Source organism: Stegostoma tigrinum, chromosome 4 (assembly GCF_030684315.1).
Source record: "Stegostoma tigrinum isolate sSteTig4 chromosome 4, sSteTig4.hap1, whole genome shotgun sequence".
NCBI classification, from domain to species: Eukaryota; Metazoa; Chordata; class Chondrichthyes; order Orectolobiformes; family Stegostomatidae; genus Stegostoma; species Stegostoma tigrinum.
In genome coordinates, this window is record NC_081357.1 from 43,373,035 (window position 1) to 43,394,530 (window position 21,496).

Here is a 21,496-nt window from a genome sequence, read left to right on the forward strand (position 1 = left end):
ATCTCTTAAAGGATATTTGTCTCCATTAGGAGACGATGACCTCCTGATATTATGGGGAGGTGATGGCCTCATGCTATTATTGTTGGACTGTTAATCCAGAGACCCGGACAACCTTCTGGGGACTCAGGTTCGAATCCCGCCACGGCAGATGGTGGAATTTGAATTCAATAAAATTTCTGGAATTAAGAATCTAATGATGACCATGAAACCACTGTCAATTGTCAGAAAAACCCATCTGGTTCATTCTTCTCCTTCAGGGAAGGAAACCAGCATTCTTCTGGCCTTCATGTGACTCCGGACCCACTGCAATGTGGCTGACTCTTCATTAGATTGCCCTCTAGGCAATTAGGGATGGGCAATAAATGCTGCCTGGCCAGCGATGCCCTCATCCCGTTGATGAATTTTTAAAAAATCCACAAAAAGTATAGCAGGAAATGAGAAGTCCTGTTAGACGAGGAATACTTTTTGAGCTCTCTGAAATTCTGTGGTGCTTAACCAAAGCATAAAGTTAATGATTAGAAAGAAAGTTCCAAACATACTTTTAACATAGAAAATATATTTCTACACATTTGAAAGATGATTTAGGAAAATCATTTACCTTTTCCTTTCTTCACCTGTCTCATCCAAAACCCAAGCAAAGGCAAAGGAGGCTTTTCCTGCTTTTTTTGATTCTTGTTCATATTTGTGCATTATACGTTTGTTTACCTTTCCCAGAAGGTAAAGTAGATGACCCATTAAAGTACTTTTGCCAGCGTCAACATGGCCTAATATGAAAAAAAAAGAAAAATTATGCTTACATTAATAAATCACATTCTGCTTATTTAATTGATAACTATTTTACACTTGCGTAAGGAATCCATGCCACCTATATTTTGTTAAGTAAATAAAGATAAATTAGGAAGAAATTTGCAGATGTAAAATTTAGAATCTCAGACACGCAGTGGATAGACATCCATCACTGTTACAATGATTTTTGTCCCTCTAATCTAGCATGACATTTGCTGTCATATATTCATCAAAGCTTCAGCTAAAAGCTGCTTATACACCATAAACTAAGGTCCAAATTGCATTCTTCCTTGCCTGTATGGCTTAAACTATATAGCAAAATGTATTGGCCAATATTTCTCCAGGTTCAGACACTAGGAGAAGGAGAAGGCGATGGCTAATTTGAATTCCTGGTTTTTGAGACAGGCCATTTTCAGTCCATTTTTCTCAGTGAAATTCAGTCTCTCAAAAAAGTGGGGGATAAGGGTAATTCTGCCTATCCTATTGTGAGAAAATTATACAGCATAAATCGTTTCATATTAAATTAGACTGCTTAAAAAGAAATAACTGTTGAAACCTCTTCTAAATTGATAAATATGAATCTATGTATCAATAATAAGAGATTAAACCAATGAACATGACACAATTACTAGAAATACTACTAACACAAACATTGTGATGCATTGTACTCTGGGAATTTTTTTCATATATAATGTAGCATGTGAAAGGAAGAGGATACAAAAATAGTACCTGAAACCATAAGTTTCATTTGAATCAGAGTTTCCATTACCAGCAAAAGCAAACTACTATTTAAGTTATCAGCAGATGCAACTTGATACAGATACGTCTGCTAAATTGACTGAACACCAGAAGCATTTTCCAAAACTTTGTACACATCGAGCATTTCAATTGTGGAAAACTTATTTTAATTTGTTTTTGTTTTTGCTTTTCTATGCCATTTACTACTACCACTACTTACTACAAAATAATCTAACAAGCTTTCCATATAAATACTTCTACTAATATCAGAATAGCTATGAATGAATCAAATAAAAAGGTTGATTTAGAATCCATACTCTCTGGGGCCATTCTGATTAAAATCTGCAGAGTATGGGAAATACCAAGTTCACAGGCATGATCCAAGGCAGCTTTCACTTGTCAATAATGTGTAATGGCAGTTGAGTTGAACTGAGGTGAAATGCCTTCTGATACCAGTATTTCAAATTTGTCCATTTGGCAACATGACAGCTTGGATGGCTGACATCTGCTATGTGTGACAGCGTTTAAAAATACATAATCACGGCTTTGATTTGGACTGTCTTGAGATGATAAATTCAAAAAGTATATGCCACCCACTTCCTGAATTCCTGCCATCATTCCAGGCCTTTCCCCAATTTTCACTGGCATGGGATAACGGTCCAGGTAGCAAGACCACAGCCTGCAATTGCAACCTTGCCTGCTCCATTGCAAGGGGTAGGCAAGTTCTGTGGGCTGAACAATCCCAAAATAAATTCAAAAAGTCTTGTACCTCTGCCCCCCATGCCAATTCAATGCCAACTCATACCCCTTCTTTCACCACACAAGTGTGCACTATACATACATGTAAGCAATTAACCATATGAAAACAATGCCAAGAGTGGAACTAGTGAAGAAAAACACTCATTCAAGAATCTTCTTTTAACAAGGATGTCTCCTTAAGAAGAAAAGATATGAAGTTCTTCAAACGTCTTTTTCTAATATTTTAATGTTACGATGGCAATTTTGAGTAATTTTTGAGCAGCAGCTTTTTCCCAGAAGATGATTTGTGAACGGATGTTTTTTCTCTCAACAAAGAGGCAAGAGCTTTCATGAACAAGGAGAATATGGGATCAGTTGGGAGGCATGAGTTAACATGGACAATGGGGGTGTAAGGGTAAGACCTTATTATATTTGATACAATCCAGAGAACTGAGATGGGCTTTGCAACCACTCCACCTCAACAGTCATCCTGTAACCAACTAGGTTCTGCTTCGAGTTTGTTAGGCCAAACTCATTCCATACCTACTTCCATTCACAGAGTGAAGATTGTGTACAAAGAGGCACTTTAATCCACAGAAAGGGGGTTCTGCTGAGTCACAAACTTCCCAACTTGTGTTACTTGTCCCAGTAATAAAACTACGTCTTTGACCACGTAATGACTGGGTCTTATTGACTAACCAGCTGGGTCTTATTGACTACGAGATCCTTGACTGAGGTTGTTAACCTGAAAAGACCTAACTAACCAACGTAACCAGAAGATTTAGAATCTCCTCAGTTCAGGTGACTGACTCCAAGCTAGTTGGCCACAACCAGTGTACTGTGCACAAGTAAATATAGGTGACTTGGTGACAGGATACCGAACTCTACACAGTTAATTCAGATCACAAGCAAACCTGTTGTCCTAATGTGGAAACCCCACATGTAACTGACAATCCCAGAGGTAGAAGAACTCAATCTATGAAGAAAGATGCACAGCTGTCACACAGATTCTATGGACCATACCAACCCCTATGTGAATCCAAAAGATGTAGCCAATGTTGTATTTGTTTGTCAGTTTGCATTGAGAAGGGAGTATTAAGTAAATGTTGTATAACATGCTGATACAGTTTTTTTTGTTAGTCTTTCATTTTAATAAATCTGTGCATCAGTCATGGCCTAAGCTACACTTGGATAGTATTTATTGAACAAATTCAAGTTTTCCATAAGCATGTAAGATGAACGTTTTAGTCAAAATTAAGTAGGTCAACAAGTAACATTTTGGAGATATTGAAATCCATTCTTTCCCGTCACTTCCCTAATGCTGAGTTGCTAGAAGTAATGCAAAACAAGCCAGAATTGTGAGTGCAGACACCAAGAGCAAAATAACCACCAACAATACTGTGAATCACAGAATCCCTACAATGTGGAAGCAGGCCATTTGGCCATTGGGTTCACAGTGAGTCTCTGAAGACCATCCCACCGAGACCCACCCCCTTATTCTATCCCTATAACCCTGCATTTTCCATGGCTAATCCACCATCCCTGGGCACTATAAGTAATTTTGTATGGCCAATTCATCTAATCTGTACACCTTTGGACAGTGGAGGAAATCCACACAGTTACAGAGAATGTGCAAACCCCACACAGACAGTTGCCCAAGGGTGGAATCAAACCCGGGTCCCTGGCACTGTGAGGCAGCAGTTCTAATGACTGTGCCACTGTGCCGGTGAGAGCTTGACTTGCAGCAAAAGACTGCTAAGTACGAACTGTTTGGATTTTTAAAGCTAAAAGCTAGTGATCATATACACAAGATATATGAAAAGTGATTTTTTTTGACAAAAGTGCAATGTTGGCTCATATATAAAGCCACCAATTACTCATGTACACACAGTTTCCAACTTTGCGTTTTGAGATGAAGGAAAACACAAGGGTTTCTCATATCCCCACTACGCTCAATACAGTGACAGCTTTTTTTCTTGTGAACATTACATCAGAAGTGGCATACAAGGGTGAACTCTGGTTTGCAGTGAATGGAGGTAACCTGTCACTGTTCTAAACATGAAGATATTTGAGTAAAAAACTCAAATGCTTGATACACATGAGCAAGAATAAAAAAAAACTTTGTTGAAATAAACATACATGATTAATGTAAACTATACCAGAAAACTGTGGGTATTTGTAACAAGGAGGACAACCTTATGGATCTAAAGCTTTACTATCAGAGATTAATTTTACTAGCTTCACATTAATATTTTTATGGTCCATCATTCCCTGGTCTTGCTCTTCCCTATCATTGCAAACTCTTTTAGCCCTACAATGCTCCAGGATCTATGCACTCCTCAATTCTCACAATTTGCAAGAACCTCAATTTTAATCAAAAACAAAATTTTGGAAAAGCTTAGCAGGTCTGGCAGCACCTGTGGAAAGAAATCAGTGTTAACATTTTGGGTCAAGTGATCAATTTTAACCACTTTATTACAGGTGACCATACCTTTAGCTTTCTAAATCCTTTAAGTTCTGGAATTTCCTCCCCACAACTCTCTGGCATTTATGCTTTCAGATAGTTTTTAAACATTTAACTCTTACTAATCCGGTCTAGAAGTTTCTGACAAGGATTGCTGGCTTTCCTTTTGAAAACAAAACAGTCCTAGGAAGTGTCTTAGCTTGATTTTAACAATCAATGTTATCGAAACAAACAATTTCATGGTGAAATCTTAAAAAAAAAATCTTTTTATTAATTTAGCTGCTGTCACAAGACAAGGGGTCAACAAGTAACTGACCATCTTTTATTGTTGGCATTAGAACATGTCTTAGGAAAATATAGAGAATTGTATGAATTTGATGCTTCCCTCTTACCACATTAAGCAAATTCATGCCGTTGCTAGAGATCTGTCAGTGTTTTATAGTGCCTTAAATGGAGTGTAGGCACATTTCTATCCTACTATCCTGTTCAACCTGGAAACTGCTGTGGTGACCTTCTGGCTGACTGGAATGACCCAGGTCTAATAAGACAATGATAACTATGTATATTTTAACTGCAGTAGTAATTATCCCTTACCTATCACAACAAGATTGAGCAGCTGCTTCCCTGCTTGCCTTTTTTCAAGCTCTGCCTTCACATCAATCTGCTGTCTTGCTTTGACAGAGCCCTTACTGGGAGTCTGAATCACTGTTGTTTCTTCAGATAAAGGGGCAACATGAGCTGTAGAATTCGACTTGGATGAAGGCTCCAGCACCGGAGGTGGAGAAACCTCTTCAGAGACTGCACCTTTTCGCAAGGGGTCGTTCTCATCAACATTTGTGCTAAAGCCAATAGAGTAAACATGTTTAGTGCAGCATGCTTTCAAGTAAATTTGTAATGCAAGAACATCTTTTTTCCTAGTGTGTATGATAGAAACCAAAGTCCTAAATATCCTATGCTTGTAAACAATATTTTTATTCATTAGAGGAGGCACACTTTGAAAACTGTAAAATCTACAAGACACACAAGTGAATAATTGATTACATTTAAAAAGAAAAATAGTAGTGCTTTTATGAATGTTCATTGTGGACCTTAGACATAGGGCATCTGGGATGCATATGGGTGTGCTGTCCACAATTACCCATCCATTATTAAGTTCATTGATTTTGCAGGCCAAGCTAGGAACAGGAATTAGCAAGCGGTTGGGAATTGGCCTGGGGATTTTCCAGAAATATTCATAATTGACAATGCTCCGATTCTTCACCAAATTCCTCATGTCATTGTTTGCTTACATTTTAAATTTCCACTGCATGTGAAAACCATACATCACCACTGTCAACAGAGGCATGCAATGAGAGAAAAGTGGAGAGGAACACACAAACATGCCATTCTTTCAGGATAAATACAACGTACGTATTCCCAGGCTAGATTTAAGAAAATACAAGATAGACAACACATTCTGTTACTTGATTCATATCCCAGATCTCTATCTACTCAGTGATATGATGGTAGCTGGGGAATTTAAACTCAGCTAATTAGATAGAATTCGGAACAAACAAAGCATGAAACATCATGATCATGAAACTTCTAGACTGTCTCTAAAAAAAAACTCTCTGATTCACTGAAGTCCTCAATCCGCTATCCTTTCCTGGTCGGGCCTATACGAGAGCACAGACTTATAGCAATGCGGTTAACTTTTACATATCCTTTAAAATGATAAGTAACGCTATCAGTTGAAATCAAGGTGAAAACTCACCACCATGGTCTAAGGGCAATTAAGGACGAGCAATGTATGTTGGTCTTGTCAGCAATAATATTGAATAATATAAAATTTGCGTCAATTCAGTTGGTAGCCCTCACACTCCAAATCTGAAGGTTTAGGTTTTTTTTTATTCATTTATAGCGATTCTGGCTTGGCCAGCACTGATTGCCTAACCTTGGTTGCCCTCGAGAAGGTGTTAGAGAGCTGCCTTTTTGAACCGGTGCAGTCCATTTGGTCTATTGGGGGGTGTGGTTCCAGAATTTTGACGCAGAGACAGAGGAGGAACAGTGATATATTCTCACATCAGAACGTCAAGTAGCTTGAGGGGTACATACTAGTGTTAGTGTTGCCATGTATCTGCTGCCCTCATCCTTCTAGTTGATAATACTCATAGGTTAAAAAGGTGCTGTCAAAGAAACCTTAAATTTCTGCAGTACATGGTTCACATTGTTGCTACTGCCTTTCGATGGTGGAGGAACTTAATGTCTATGAATGTAGTGCCAATCAGGCAGGATGCTTTGTTCTGGATGATGTCAAACCTGGAGTGTTACTGGAGCTGCTCTCATCCAGGCAAGTGGGGAGTATTCCATCACACTTTTGACTTTATACCTTGTAGGTGCTGGACAGGCTTTGGAAAATCAGGAGGGGAGTTACTCGCTGCAAAATCCCTAGGTCTCTGAGTAACTCTTGTAGACACAATATTTATATGGTTAATCCAGTTTTTCTTGACAATGGTAGCCCTTAATATGTTGATTGTGAAGGATTCAGTGGTGCCATTGAACATGAAGAGGAAATGGTCAGATTCTCTCTTTTTGGAGATGGTCATTGCTGGCATTTGTGGAGTGTGAATGTTACTTGCCACTTGTCAGCCTAAACCTGGATATTGTCCAGGTCTTGCTGCTTTTGGACACAGATTTCACTGAGGTGTGAATGGTGTATTGAACATTATGCAATCACCTCCCCACACCTAACTTTTAGGATGGAACAAAGGACGTTTGTGAAGCAACTGTGGATTGATGGGCCTAGGGCACTATCTTAAGGAAATCATACAAACATGTCCTGGAGTTGAGATGACTGACCTCCAACAGCTACACCAACTTCCTTCTGTGCTGGGTATGATTCCAGCCAGTGGAGCGTTTTCCCAAATCTCATTTATTTCAGTTTCATAAGGGCGTCCTGATGTCACATTGAGTCAAATTGGCCTTGATGTCAAGGGCTATTACTCCACGTCATCCTTGGAGCTCAGTTCTTTTGTCCATGTTTGAATCAAAGCTGTAATGGACCCAAATTGACCATCAGCGTGCAGACTGTGGCTATGTAAGTGCTGTTAACAGCTCTATTGATAATCCCTTTCATCACATTACTAATTATTTAAAGTAAATTGATGGGTGGTAATTGGCCAGGTTGGAATTGTTTTGTGTACAGAACATACCTGGAAAATGTCCCTCATTGTCAGGTAAATGTCAGTTCAAAGTTTGGCTTGGAGTATGGCAAGTCCTGGAGCATGTCTTCAGTGCTATTGCTGGTATGTTGTCAGTGCCCATAGCCTTTGCAGTATCCTGTGACTTGTGTATTTTTTAAAATACCCCGGGGGTGAAGATTGGCATTTTTGCGGTGCTGGGGACCACCACTCAGCACTGGATCATCCACTCAGCACTTCTGGCTAAGGACTATTTCAGATTGTTCCATTTTTCGCACTGATGTGCTTTTTAAGCCCCACTTTAGCATTTGAGCTTAAATGTAAAGACTAATGCTCCATGCAGTACTCCAAAGTGCTGCACTGTGACAGATGTTACCTTTTAGATGAGATGTTAAAACTCTGCCTTTCACATGAGGATGTATAAGATCCCATGAAGCTATTTCAAGCAAGAACAAGGGAGTTCTCCCACAGTGGGCAATATTGATCTTTCAATCAACAGTACAAAGGCAGAAGATTTGGTTATTATCACACTGCTGTTTGTCAGAACTATCTGTATGCAAATTGACTGCCATGTTTTCTACATTACAACAGTGAGCAATTCAGAAGTATTTTATTGATGGCTAATCACTTTCAGGTGTCTGATGGAAAGTACAAGAATTGGCAATAATGAAAAAGTTTTCCAGCACTCTAGTGTTGTTGGTTGTGCGTGCTTTCAATCATGATGATAAACCATCACCCTGTCTCTAGAGGGCATGAAAGATCTCATGGCACAATTTTGAAGAGCTGGGAATTCACTCCAATGCCCTGGCCATCATTTATCCATCAGCCAACAGATCAAAATAGATAACTTGGGTTATCATTTAAATTGTTTTTGCAGTGCATAAATTAGGGGTCATCTTTCCAGCATTACAACAGTGACAATGCTTCAAAATGCTTTAATTGGCTGCAAAGTGGTTTGGGATGTTGTCATTATGAAAGATGTTAATATAACTATAGGTATTTCTTTCAGAGATAACGTGGTAATGCAAAAACAACTAGTGCACTACTGGTCTTCCATTTCATGAAAAAAATCTTTTTATTTGTTCTGAAAATATAAGCTTGCTTAGCCATGCCAAAATCATTGCATTGAGATAGATTATACTTTTCTTACAATTACACATCACCTCTAAAAGCAGGGCAATCTATGCACCAACATGAATATGAGTGTTGTACCAAACTGAAAAGTTTTAATACAAAAATTAGGTCAATATAAAACCAAATCCATTTTAAGTAGGAAGATAGTAATGGTAACAGTTTCTCAATATTACTCACAATTCTGAAGCTTTACATTGTGCTTCAATTGCACTTAAGTGATTAGTAAGAATGGTACCTTATTCGGCCATGCAGCCAACACATATAGTATCAGTTACCAAACTCAAAAAAATCCCTGAAATAGTTTCTGCGGACATGAGAGAACATTGAGAATCATATGATCTTTGAACTGCAAGAAACTTTATTAACCAAACAAAATTTAATGCAATTAATGAATTTAATTCATTTCATATTTCTCTCAATGCCCTCCAAATGAGTTCTCCTCCACATTTCATGAATTTTTGTGACATTTTGCTATCTTCGGATTGCTTTTTTTTAAATAAGAAAAGGTCAGACTGCAGTCTGAACATTTTCATTTGTTTGTCCGTTTCCACTAAAATACCTCTTCCCACACCATTTTAGCAAAAACAAAAGTGAAATGTGAACTCTTACAGCATGACAGTTCAGCTTTAAAAAACACGCTCTGAAATACAATTAAGAAATGCTTATCTCTGAAAACTACCTTCACTGTGTTGTACTTCTCAGGATACTTTTTGGCAAAAACATTTAATATTAAAAACAATTGACTACTCAGGCATGTAATGCAAATAAAACATTTAGCCAATACAAGAGAAATGAAAGAGAACTACCTTGGTATATTAAAGCCTGTTATCTGTTTTCCAGATACAGTCATTTTTGCTACTTTTGGCACGATATCAGCATCAACTCTTGCAGATTGCTCCTTTGCTTTGCCTGAGGTATAATTGGAATAAGATCAGAAAGATACAATATCCGCAGAAAAACTGAACACTTTTTAATTCAATGCAAAGCAGTTTAGCAATACAAAAGATGGCCAAATAACTTTAGAATTAGGTCAGACCTCAAAATGCTCCATAGCTAATCAATGTGATATTCCCTGGAAAGATTGCCTCATGCCATTTGGCCTTAGTAGTGTGCATGGTATAAAAATGGATTTAACAATTTTCAGCTAACTCACACATAAGAACACACTAATTCTATCACATATGTTAACATCCTATTGTGTTCTCATTAGTAAGATTTTACTTGCCACTGAACTGACCTCTATGTGCAGAACCTTTTTTTTGCTGGGGACAGATGAAGCCATAAATTCTACAATGTTTTGCATAAGGACACAAGCATAAAATACAACTAAATTGCAACAAATGACCATACTTCGCTTTTGGATATCCCAAACAAATAGAATCAGAATTGTTGTGGCATAGAAGCCTGAACTTCTAAAGCATTTCCTGGCTCAATGTGCATTCCTACGTATGGAAGATCACTGGCCAGAAAGACTAACTTTGTTTCTTTGCCACAGATGCTGCATAACTTGCTGAGCAATTTCACCATTTTCTGTATTTATTTCTGGTTTCCAGCATTCACAGTTTTCGCTTTTGCATTGCTATACGGCTTGCCTTTGGGCCAGCATAGATTCATACACAAATACTGAAAGTAACTAAATATTGTGTTCCTCTTTTAGGGAAGAGTTCAGTCTAGCCTAATCACAAATGAGTTCTTCATTTTCATTTGAATCTGATGGTTACATTATTTTCTGCATGTATCACAGTGCAGCACTTTAATAGTGTTATTAATGGAAATAACTTGTTTTCTTAGACTAAGACTTCCAATAAAGCACAACACCAAAACAGCTCATGAAACAGGCCATCTTAAAAGGAATAGTTTAGCATAAAAGACCTTCAAGCTAGAGAACCAATTTCACAGCTGTGCTTCAAATTTAGCTTTGGACACCCATATTAATTTAGTTAAATGATACAGTACTGATCTTTTTTATAACTGTGGTATGCATCAATGCTGTTTCACATTTGCACCCCCAGACCAGGAGTAAGACGTCTGTCTATACCTAAGACATTGGATTAAACTTTACTTCCTACACTTAAATCGATTAACTATCACAGACTGCTGATTAAATCAGATCTCAATGCTGGTGTAGAATTATAGAACCTCTACAGTTTGGAAAAAGAGGCCACTTCGCCCATTAAGTCTGCAATGACCCCGCTGAAGAAGATCCCACTCAAACCCAGCCTCCCCACCCTACCCCCATATTCCACATTTATCACAGCTGATCCACCTAGCCTGCACATTAAGGGGCAATTTTGCCTATCGAATCAACCTAACCTGCACATCTTTGGACTGTGGGAGGAAACTGCAACATGCAGAGGAAACCCACGCAGACTTGGGGAGAATATGAAAACTCTGCACTGACAGTCAATCAAGGCTGGACTTGAATCCAGGTCCCTGACACTGCTCACCACTGAGCCAACAGGCCATCAATTCCAATACTTCCAAGGAAGGCAACCACTTTTCATCCTTCTTTAACTTGAGCTCAACCAAAGCTCTACATTCTGTATCATAATTCAGACCAAACCCTGCTCACCTATTGCTATTGAGCTCACTGGTCTATGTCGGCTCCCATCTGATAATGCCTTTATTTTTACAAGTCTCATCTTTGTGTTCAAATTCTTCCGCAATGGCCCCAATCACTTTACCTTCTCTGTAACCGTCTTTGCAGCCTCCTCTAGTCTTACAAACCTCCAAATATTTGCTGACCCAGTATTATTTTATGTATCTCTGATTTTCTTCACTTTCCTACTATGACCATGCTTTTAGCTGCAGAGGTGCTAACCTCTAGAATTCCCACCCTCTACCAATATTTCCCCCCTCCAAATTATCCCTTGAAATCTAGCTCCTGAAACAAGCTGTTGATAACGCATCCACTTTGCTTTGTGTGGTTTGGTGTCAAATTTTGTCTGATAATGTTCCAGTCCTTACATTGAAGACATACGCAAGTGCCTGAATGACTCAGTGTCACACAACAACAAAAAAGCAAAATAATGCATATATTGAAAATCTTAAAAAAAAAAGCTAAAGAAACTCAGCAGATCTGGTAATGTCTGCGGAGAGAGAAACAGAGCTAATGTTTCAAGTCTGTTATGACTCTACTTTTCTGTACTTTAAATGTTAATTTTGCTTCTCTCTCCACTGATGCTGCCAAAGTTGCCAAGCTTCTTCAGCACTCTGTTTTTATTATTATTGACTCAGCGCCACGCTAGACAGCTCATCTGTCCTTCCATGAAGTGTTGTATGTAGCCTTGCAAATATTCAGATGTCTCTGATCGTGTTTTTGGGATCCTTAAGGGGGAGGGGGAGCAGCCCCAAGTCATGGTCCACATTGGCACCAACGACATAGGTAGGAAGAGAGATGGGGATTTAAGGCAGAAATTCAAGGAGCTAGGATGGAAGCTGAGAGCTAGGACGAACAGAGTTATCATCTCTGGTTTGTTGCCCGTGCCACATGCTAGTGAGGCGAGGAATAGGGAGAGAGAGGAGTTGAACACATGGCTACAGGGATGGTGCAGGAGGGAGGGTTTTGGATTCTTGGATAATTGGGGCTCTTTCTGGGGTAGGTGGGACCTCTACAAGCAGGATGGTCTTCACCTGAACCAGAGGGGTACCGATATCCTGGGGGGGAAATTTGCTAAGGCTATTCGGGTGGGTTTAAACTAATTCAGCAGGGGGATGGGCACCAAAATTGTAGTTTGACTACAGAAAAGGTTGAGAGTAGGGTGGTCCGAAATAAAGTTTCAGGGAAGCAAGATGGCACCAGCAAGCAAGAAGTTGGTTTGAAGTGTGTCTATTTCAATGCCAGGAGCATCCGGAATAAGGTGGGTGAACATGCAGCATGGGTTAGTACCTGGGACTTCGATGTTGTGGCCATTTCGGAGACATGGATAGAGCAGGGACAGGAATGGTTGTTGCAAGTTCCGGGATTTAGATGTTTCAGTAAGAGCAGAGATGATGGTAAAAGGGGCGGAGGTGTGGCATTGTTGGTCAAGGACAGTATTACAGTTGCAGAAAGGATGTTTGGGGACTCGTCAACTGAGGTAGTATGGGCTGAGGTTAGAAACAGGAAAGGAGAGGTCACCCTGTTGGGATTTTTCTATAGGCCTCCGAATAGTTCCAGAGATGTAGAGGAAAGGATAGCAAAGATGATTCTTGATAGGAGTGAGAGAGACAGGGTAGTTGTCATGGGGGACTTCAACTTTCCAAATATTGACTGGGAACACTATAGTTCGAGTACTATAGATGGGTCAGTTTTTGTCCAGTGTGTGCAGGAGGGCTTCCTGACACAGTATGTAGATAGGCCAACAAAGGGCGAAGCCACATTAGATTTGGTACTGGGTATTGAGCCTGGCCAGGTGTTAGATTTGGAAGTAGGTGAGCACTTTGGTGATAGCGATCACAATTCTGTTATGTTTACTTTAGTGATGGAAAGGGATAGGTGTATACCACTGGACAAGAGTTATAGCTGGGGGAAAGGCAATTACGATGAGATTAGGCAAGATTTAGGGAGCATAGGATGGGGAAGGAAACTGCAGGGGATGGGCACATTAGAAATGTGGAGCTTATTCAAGGAAAAGCTCCTGTGTGTCCTAGATAAGTATGTACCTGTCAGGCAGGGAGGAAGCTGTAGAGCATGGGAAGCCGTGGTTTACGAAGGAGGTGGAATCTCTGGTCAAGAGGAAAAAGAAGGCTTATGTTAGATGAGATGTGAACGCTCAGTTAGGGCACTTGAGGGCTACGAGGTAGCCAGGAAAGACCTAAAGAGAGAGCTCAGAGGAGCCAGGAGGAGACATGAGAAGTTGTTGGCGGATAGGATCAGGGTAAACCCTAAGGCTTTCTTTTATTCTTTAAATACCTATAGAATGACGAAAGTAAGATTAGGCCGAATCAAGGATAGTAGTGGTAAGTTGTGTGTGGAGTCAGAGGAGATAGGGGAAGCGCTAAATGAATATTTTTCAACAGTATTCACTCTAGAAAACAACAATGTTGTCGAGGAGAATACTGAGATACAGCCTACTAGACTAGGTGGGATTGAGGTTCACAAGGAAGAGGTATTAGAAATCCTTCAGAGGGTGAAGATAGATAAGTCCCCTGGGCCGGATGGGATTTATCCTCGGATCCTCTGGGAAGCCAGGGAGGAGATTGCCGAGCCTTTGGCATTGATCTTTAACTCGTCATTGTCTACAGGAATAGTGCCAGATGACTGGAGGAAAGCAAATGTGGTTCCCCTGTTCAAGAAGGGGAGTAGAGACAACCCTGGTAATTATAGACCAGTTAGCCTTACCTCAGTTGCTGGTAAAGTGTTGGAAAAGGATATAAGGGATAGGATTTATCATCATCTAGAAAAGAATAAATTGATTAAGGATAGTCAGCACGGTTTTGTGAAGGGAAGGTCGTGCCTCACCAACCTTATTGAGTTCTTTGAGAAGGTGACCAAACAGGTAGATGAGAGTAAACCGGTTTATGTGGTGTATATGAATTTCAGCAAGGTGTTCGATAAGGTTCCCCACAATAGGCTATTGTACAAAATGCGGAGGAATGGAATTGTGGGAGATATAGCAGTTTGGATCGGAAATTGCTGTTAAGGCGGCATACAGTGTTTTAGCTTTTATTAATAGAGGGATCGAGTTCTGGAACCAAGAGGTTACGGTGAAGCTGTACAAAACTCTGGTGCGGCCGCACTTGGAGTATTGTGTACAGTTCTGGTCACCGCATTATAAGAAGGATGTGGAAGTTTTGGAAAGGGTGCAGAGGAGATTTACTAGGATGTTGCCTGATATGGAGGGAAGGCTGAGGGACTTGAGGCTGTTTTCATTAGAGAGAGGAAGGTTGAGAGGTGACTTAATTGAAACATATAAATTAATCAGGGGGTTAGATAGGGTGGATAGGGAGAGCCTTTTTCCTACGATGGTGACGGCGAGCACGAGGGGGCATAGCTTTAAATTGAGGGGTGAAAGATATAGGACAGATGTCAGAGGTAGTTTCTTTACTCAGAGAGTAGTAAAGGAATGGAACGCTTTGCCTGCAACGGTAGTAGATTCACCAACTTTAGGTACATTTAAGTCATCATTGGATAAGCATATGGACGTACATGGAATAGTGTAGGTTAGATGGGCTTGAGATCGGTATGACAGGTCGGCACAACATCAAGGGCCGAACGGCCTGTACTGTGCTGTTGTGTTCTATGTTCTATGTTTTCTTTCAGGTAATTGCCCAATTCCTTTTGAAAGCCCCAGTTTACCTTGTCGGTACTATACTCTCAGGCAGTGCATTCCAAATCTTTACCAGTCACTGTGAAAGTGTTCAAGATAATAAAGCTGATGAACACAGCAGGCCAAGCAGCATCTCAGGAGCACAAAAGCTGACGTTTCGGGCCTAGACCCTTCATCAGAGATGAAGGGTCTCTGATGAAGGGTCTAGGCCCGAAACGTCAGCTTTTGTGCTCCTGAGATGCTGCTTGGCCTGCTGTGTTCATCCAGCTTCACACTTTATTATCATGGATTCTCCAGCATCTGCAGTTCCCATTATCACTGTGAAAGTGTTGTTTCCTCATATTACCATTGCTTCTTTTGGCATTTACATTAAATCTACGAAAGACTCAAGGAAGGTAGGAGGCCCTTTTTTTTCTTGATCCATATTGATGATTCAGATTTGGATGTACAAGTCACGGATTTAAAATTTGCATGTGACACAAAACTTAGAAGTATTGTGAATTATGAGGACAGTAGTGACAAACTTCAAGAGAACAAACAAGATTGTGCAATGAATGGCCAAATGTCAGATCAACAAAGCAGAGATGTGTGACATGGCATATTGATAGAAAGAACAAAGAGGAGACAGCGGATTAAGAACATTTCTAAAAGTTTCAAGCGTATTTTTAAAGGTGAGATTCAGAAGCCAGAAATTATTGTACCCATTGATAGGATGATACTTTCAGGGAAAAGATTAAAGCAGTACAGAGTGAATTTAAGGGGTTAGGTAAAAGATTAAAAAATAAAGCTTTAGAAGTAGTAACTTCTGGTTTATTCCTAATGCCAAACTCAAATGAAGGAAGGAACAAAAGGCTAAAGGAGACAAGTCAATAGCTGAAGATTGGTCAGGGATTCAGGTTTTTGGACAATTGGAATGTATTTTGGGAAAGAAAATACCTGCTCAAATAGGATGGGTCTAACCTAAACTGGAAAGGGACCAATATCTTAGGAGAGAGATTTGTTCATTCTATTAAGAGAGACTTTATACTGATACAGAAGGCAAATGGAGGAATTCCGAGTAACAATGTAAATGGAAGAATTGATGGCATAGGTTCAGAATGTGAGGGGAGTATGTCAATTAGATGGGAGAGTCAGAGTATGTAGTAATTCTGAAAACCTAAACTGCATTGATTTCAATGAAAGTGGTCTTACATGAACGGCTGATGAACTCAGGGCATATTTAAGAAGATGGGATTGGGATGTCATAGCTATTACAGAAACCTGGCTGAGAGATGGACAAGACTGGAAGCTCAATGTTACGGGTTTTAGATGACGTAGGAAGGACGGAAAAGGAGATATGAAAGGGGAAGGGGTGACATTTTTGATTAAGGAATACATTATTACTGTAACTACCGAAGTTGTTTCTGAAAAATTATCGGTGAAAATATATGGGTAGAAATGACAAACAAGAAAGAAAAGGTCACTTTGATGGGATTGTACTGTAGGCCTCTCAGCAGTAAGACAGAAATTGGGGGATTTTAATTTTCCAAACATTGGCTGAGACTACCACAGCGTTAAAAGTTTGGTTGGTGAAGAAGTTGTCAAATGTGCTCAAGAAAATTTTCTTTATCATTATGTGGATGCTCCTACTAGAGGAGGAGTAAAACTAGGCTCTCTTTTGGACAGTAAGGTGGGGCAGGTGACTGAAGTAAGAGATGGGGAACACTTTGGTCCAGCGATCATAATTCTATTAGCTTCAAAATGGTTATGGAAGAGGATGAGCCTTCCGTAAAAGTTCAAGCTATTAATTGGAGTAAGGCAAATTTTAATGGTATGAGACAAGAACTTTCATAAAAGTTGATTGGAGTAGACTGTTCGCAGGTAGAAGGACCTATGGCAAGTGGGAGGTGTTCAAGAGTGTGATGACAAGTTCAGAGGCATTTTGTTCCTGCTAGAGTGAAGGGTGAGGTTGGGTAAGATTAAGGAACAATGGACGAATAAAGATATTGAGGTTCTAGTCAAGAGTAAAAAATGTTTCTTTTTAAAAATAGACAACTTAGTTCAATTGGATCTCAATCAATATAAAGAATGTTGGGGCATTCTTAAGAAAGACATCAGGAAGGTAAAGAGGGGATAGGAGATAGTATTGAAGATAAGGTTAAGGATAATCCAAAGAGATTCTACAAATACATTAAGAGCAAGAGGGTAAGGCCTCTTAAGGATCAAGGAGGCCATCTTTGTGTTGAACCTCAGGAGATACTAAATAAATATTTCACGACAGTTTTTACTGTGGAGCTAGAAATGGCATCTAGAGAACACAGAGAAATAAACTTTGCTGTTTTAAAACAGTTGACATTACAGAAGAGGAAGTTTCGGAGGTCATAGAGATTATAAAGGTGGATAAATCTCTGGGATCTGATCTAATATATCCCAGAATGTTGTGGGAAGTAAGGGAGGAAATTATGAAACTCCTGGCAGAAATATTTGCACCAATGACTACAGGTGAAGTGCCTGATGACTGGACGGTGGCTAATGCTGTACCTTTCTTTAAGAAAGATTGTAAGGAAAAAAATGGGGAACTACAAACCTGTAAGTCTGATTTCAGTTGTGAGTAAATTGTTGGAGGTGATTAAAAAAGGTAGGATTTATAGGCATTTAGAAAAGCAAAAATTTAATACAAATAGTCAGCATGGTTTTGTGTGAGGACAATCGTGTCTCTCAAGCTTGATTGGGCTTTTTAATGAAGTAACCAAAAAGATTGACGATGACAAAGCAGCAAGTGTTGTTTATTTGGATTTTAGTAAAGCCTTTGGCAAGGTTCCACATAGTAAGCTAATTAATAAAGTTGGATCACATGGGATGCAGGGTAAGATTGCCAATTGGATACATAATTAGCTTAACGGCAGGAGACACAGAGTAATGTTGGAGGGTTGCTTTTCAAACTGGAGGTCTGTGACCAGCAGTGATCTATAGGGATAAATTCTAGTTCCCCTTTTGTTTATCGTTTATAATAAATGATTTTGATGAGAATGTCGAAGGCCCGGTTACTAAGTTTGGAGGCGACATCAAAATTGATGGCACAGTAGACAGTGAAGGTTTACTAAGATTACATAGGGATCTTGATCAAATGGGTCAATGGGTTGAAAAATGGCAAATGGAATTCAATCTGGATAAATGCAAGATGTTGCATTTTGGTACAACAAACAGGGATAGGGGTAATACAATTATTGGTTGGGTAGTGCTGCAGAACAGAAGGACCTAAAGGTGAATGTACATAAATCTTTGAGATGTGTGTCACATACAGACAGGGTAGTTAAAAAGGCATTTGGCACTCTTGCCTTTGTTGCTCAGTCCTTTGAGTATAGGAACTGGGGTGTAATGTTGAGGTTGTACAGGATACTACTAGTGAGGCTTCTTCTAGAATACGGTGTCCGGTTCTGGTCACCCAAATATCAGAAGGACATTATTAAGCCAGACAGGGCTCAGAAGAGATTTACCAGGATGTTGCCGAGTATGGAAGGCTTGAGTTATAAAGAAAGGCTGGGATGTGTTTCACTGCACTGTAGGAGGTTGACCTGACGGAAGTTTATAAAATAATAAAAGGTATAGACAGAGTTGATGGTAGTTGTCTTTTCCCTAAGGTGGGGAATTTCAGGGCTCGGAGGCAGATTTTTAAGATGAGAGGAGAACGGTTTAAACAAGCAAATTTCTTAAACAGAGTGAGAGTCATGTGTGGAATGAACTTCCTGAGGAAGTGGTAGAATTGGGTACAATTACAGGGTTTAAAAGACATCTGGACGGATAAATAAATAGGAAAGGTTTGGAGAGATATGGGCCAGGAGCAGGCAGGTGGGACTAGGTTAGTCTGGGATGAAGTTCAACATGGACTGGTTAGACTGGAGGGTCTGTTTCCATGCTGTATGACTGTATAAGGATGTAATTCTAAGGGTGCAGGAACAGGGAGACCAGATATGCACAAATCATTTGAGTTGGTGGAATGAAAAGGCATGGCTAAAAAGGCACAAGTGATTCTGAACTTTATAACAGAAACACAAAGTACTAAAGCAACATAGTTACAAACAATCTTTGTTAAATACTGCTTTGGTCTCAACTGGGGTACTTTATCCAACTCTGGCTGCTAAACTTAAAAATTTGAAGGATTAGGGATCTAGAGAGGACACAGCAAAATATAAGAGAATTGAACCTTGGATGAGAAACTCCAGTTATATGAACAAACTGGAAATACGCCGTTTGTTCCTAGTTTTGATAGAGGAGTTTAAAATCATGGGGTCTCCAACCAAAGTGAATAGAAATAAACTGCTCCCATTGGTAGAGGGATCAGGAAACAGAGAGCACAGATTTAAAATGCCTGGCAAAAGATCTAAAGGTCCATGGAAGAATAGGTTTTAATCAGAGAGTGCCTACAGTCTGGAATGCACTGACTGAAAGGTAGCAGAGGCAGATTCAATCATGACTGAGGAATGGGAATTGATAAGTACCTTTAGGTAAAAATATTGCAGGGCGACACTGAAGGGGCCAAGATCTGACTGGCTTGGATTTGACAAGCAAAACGGCCTCTTTCCGTATTATGCTCCTTTGCTTCTAATACTCTAAAAATGTTTTTAAAACTTTACAGGTAATGATCTGATGAATCTCACATTCCTGTTCTTTGATCTTGCTGTTAAACATCAGAAAAAGCACACAACCCTGAGGTAATGCAAGGCTGTCTTTCTATACTTCACAGATATACTCATCAGTTTCTTCGCCTTACATGCCACAAACAACAATAAATCCTTTTTCTCAGAAAGGAGAGACACATTTTGCCTTGAATGTAAACGATCAAAAATGTTCTCCAATTAGACAGAGAGACTGAAGCCATTGTTTTGGCCCACACTCCAATTCTCTTGCCCAAGCTACTGATTCCATTCCTCTCCCTGGCAATTGAGCTGAAATTAGCAAATTCACAACATTCTCACCTTGTATATGCCATCATGAAGACCACCTACTCCCACATGTGCAACATCATTCCTGTCCCAGCTCATTAGGTGCTGTAACTCTAATTACTTCATTACCTGAAGCTTTAACTATTCCAATTCATTCCTGGCTATCTCCCACATTCTCTTTGTAAACTTGAGACAATCTGATACCTTCCTGGTTCTGAGGCAGAATCAGCGGACCCGAAACATTAACTCTGTTTTTTCCTTCACAGATGCTGCCACACCTGCTGAGCTACTCCAGCAACTTTGTTTTTGTTCCTAAAACCTCGATGTCTGTTTCTTAACTCATATCAAGTCCCATTCTCCTCATGTCCCTCTGTTCGCTCGCCAATACTAGCTCTTAGTCATGCACTGCCTTAACCTTAAAACACTCACCCTGGTTTCAAATCTCTCCATGGTCTTGTTCCTCCCTGTCTCTATTACCTCCTTCAGCATTGCTGTCATCTAAAACATCTATGCTCCTCTGGTCCTGGTATTGTGCACATCCGTGAATCTAATTGTTCAAACATTGTGGCTGTGTCTTCAGCTGCCTAGGCCCTAAGCTCTGGAATATCTTCGTTGCACCTCTCCACAGCAATTTTCTCCTCAAAAGCACTTTTTAAAATTTAACTGTTTGACAAAGCTTTTGTTAATCTGCCTCAAAATCTTCTTAAGTAGCTTGCCATTATACACTTATACATTATGTCTCTTACAATGGTCCTGTGAAGTGTCTTGGAATGTTTTATCCAATTTAAGTGGCTATATAAATATATATTGCTGTTGTAATCATTGCCTATAATACTTTGTCAGGCTAGTCAGAACTGCAATTCGAACTTGGCACAATGGACAATGGCAGATCTTTCCTCTGACAGAAAAAGAACATCTCACTTTCACATAATACTTCCCCATCTAGCAATCCAGCTGGGAGCAGAAATGCAAGTTTCTATTTTGGCATGAACCTGCAACTCTCTGGTCAGCGGTCTTCTGATATTAAATTTAGAAACAGTTGAACATATCATATGTTTTAATCCCTTTTACCTACTAAAGGCCTCTTAGGATGTTGAGAACTTCCAAGTTGAATTCATACATTAATATAAAATATCAATTATTCCTGACTGGTTAAATACTTAGAATATTAAAGGACTAAGTTGTTTACTCGCAGTAAATTTTTCTTCCTTGATAGTCCAGCAACCTCAATATCAGCATATCGGAGTCAGTGGATGCATTTTCCACTTCATGTAAACTTGCACA

The 21,496-nt window shown here is 39.6% G+C and overlaps 1 protein-coding gene across 7 annotated transcripts in view; it reads right to left on the minus strand.

The window, feature by feature from the left end:
- The window catches only part of hbs1l (HBS1-like translational GTPase), a 167,069-nt gene that overhangs the window by 29,575 nt on the left and 115,998 nt on the right, over positions 1-21,496 (minus strand). For 6 of the 7 annotated variants that reach the window (XM_059645307.1, XM_048530872.2, XM_059645309.1 and 3 more), the window contains 3 exons: positions 9,846-9,948; positions 5,321-5,565; positions 599-764 (listed from right to left, as the gene is read on the minus strand). In XM_059645307.1, the coding sequence (XP_059501290.1) occupies positions 599-764; positions 5,321-5,565; positions 9,846-9,948 (514 nt within the window). The remainder of the gene's footprint in view (positions 1-598; positions 765-5,320; positions 5,566-9,845; positions 9,949-21,496) is intronic. The other variant, XM_048530877.2, reaches the window with a different exon arrangement.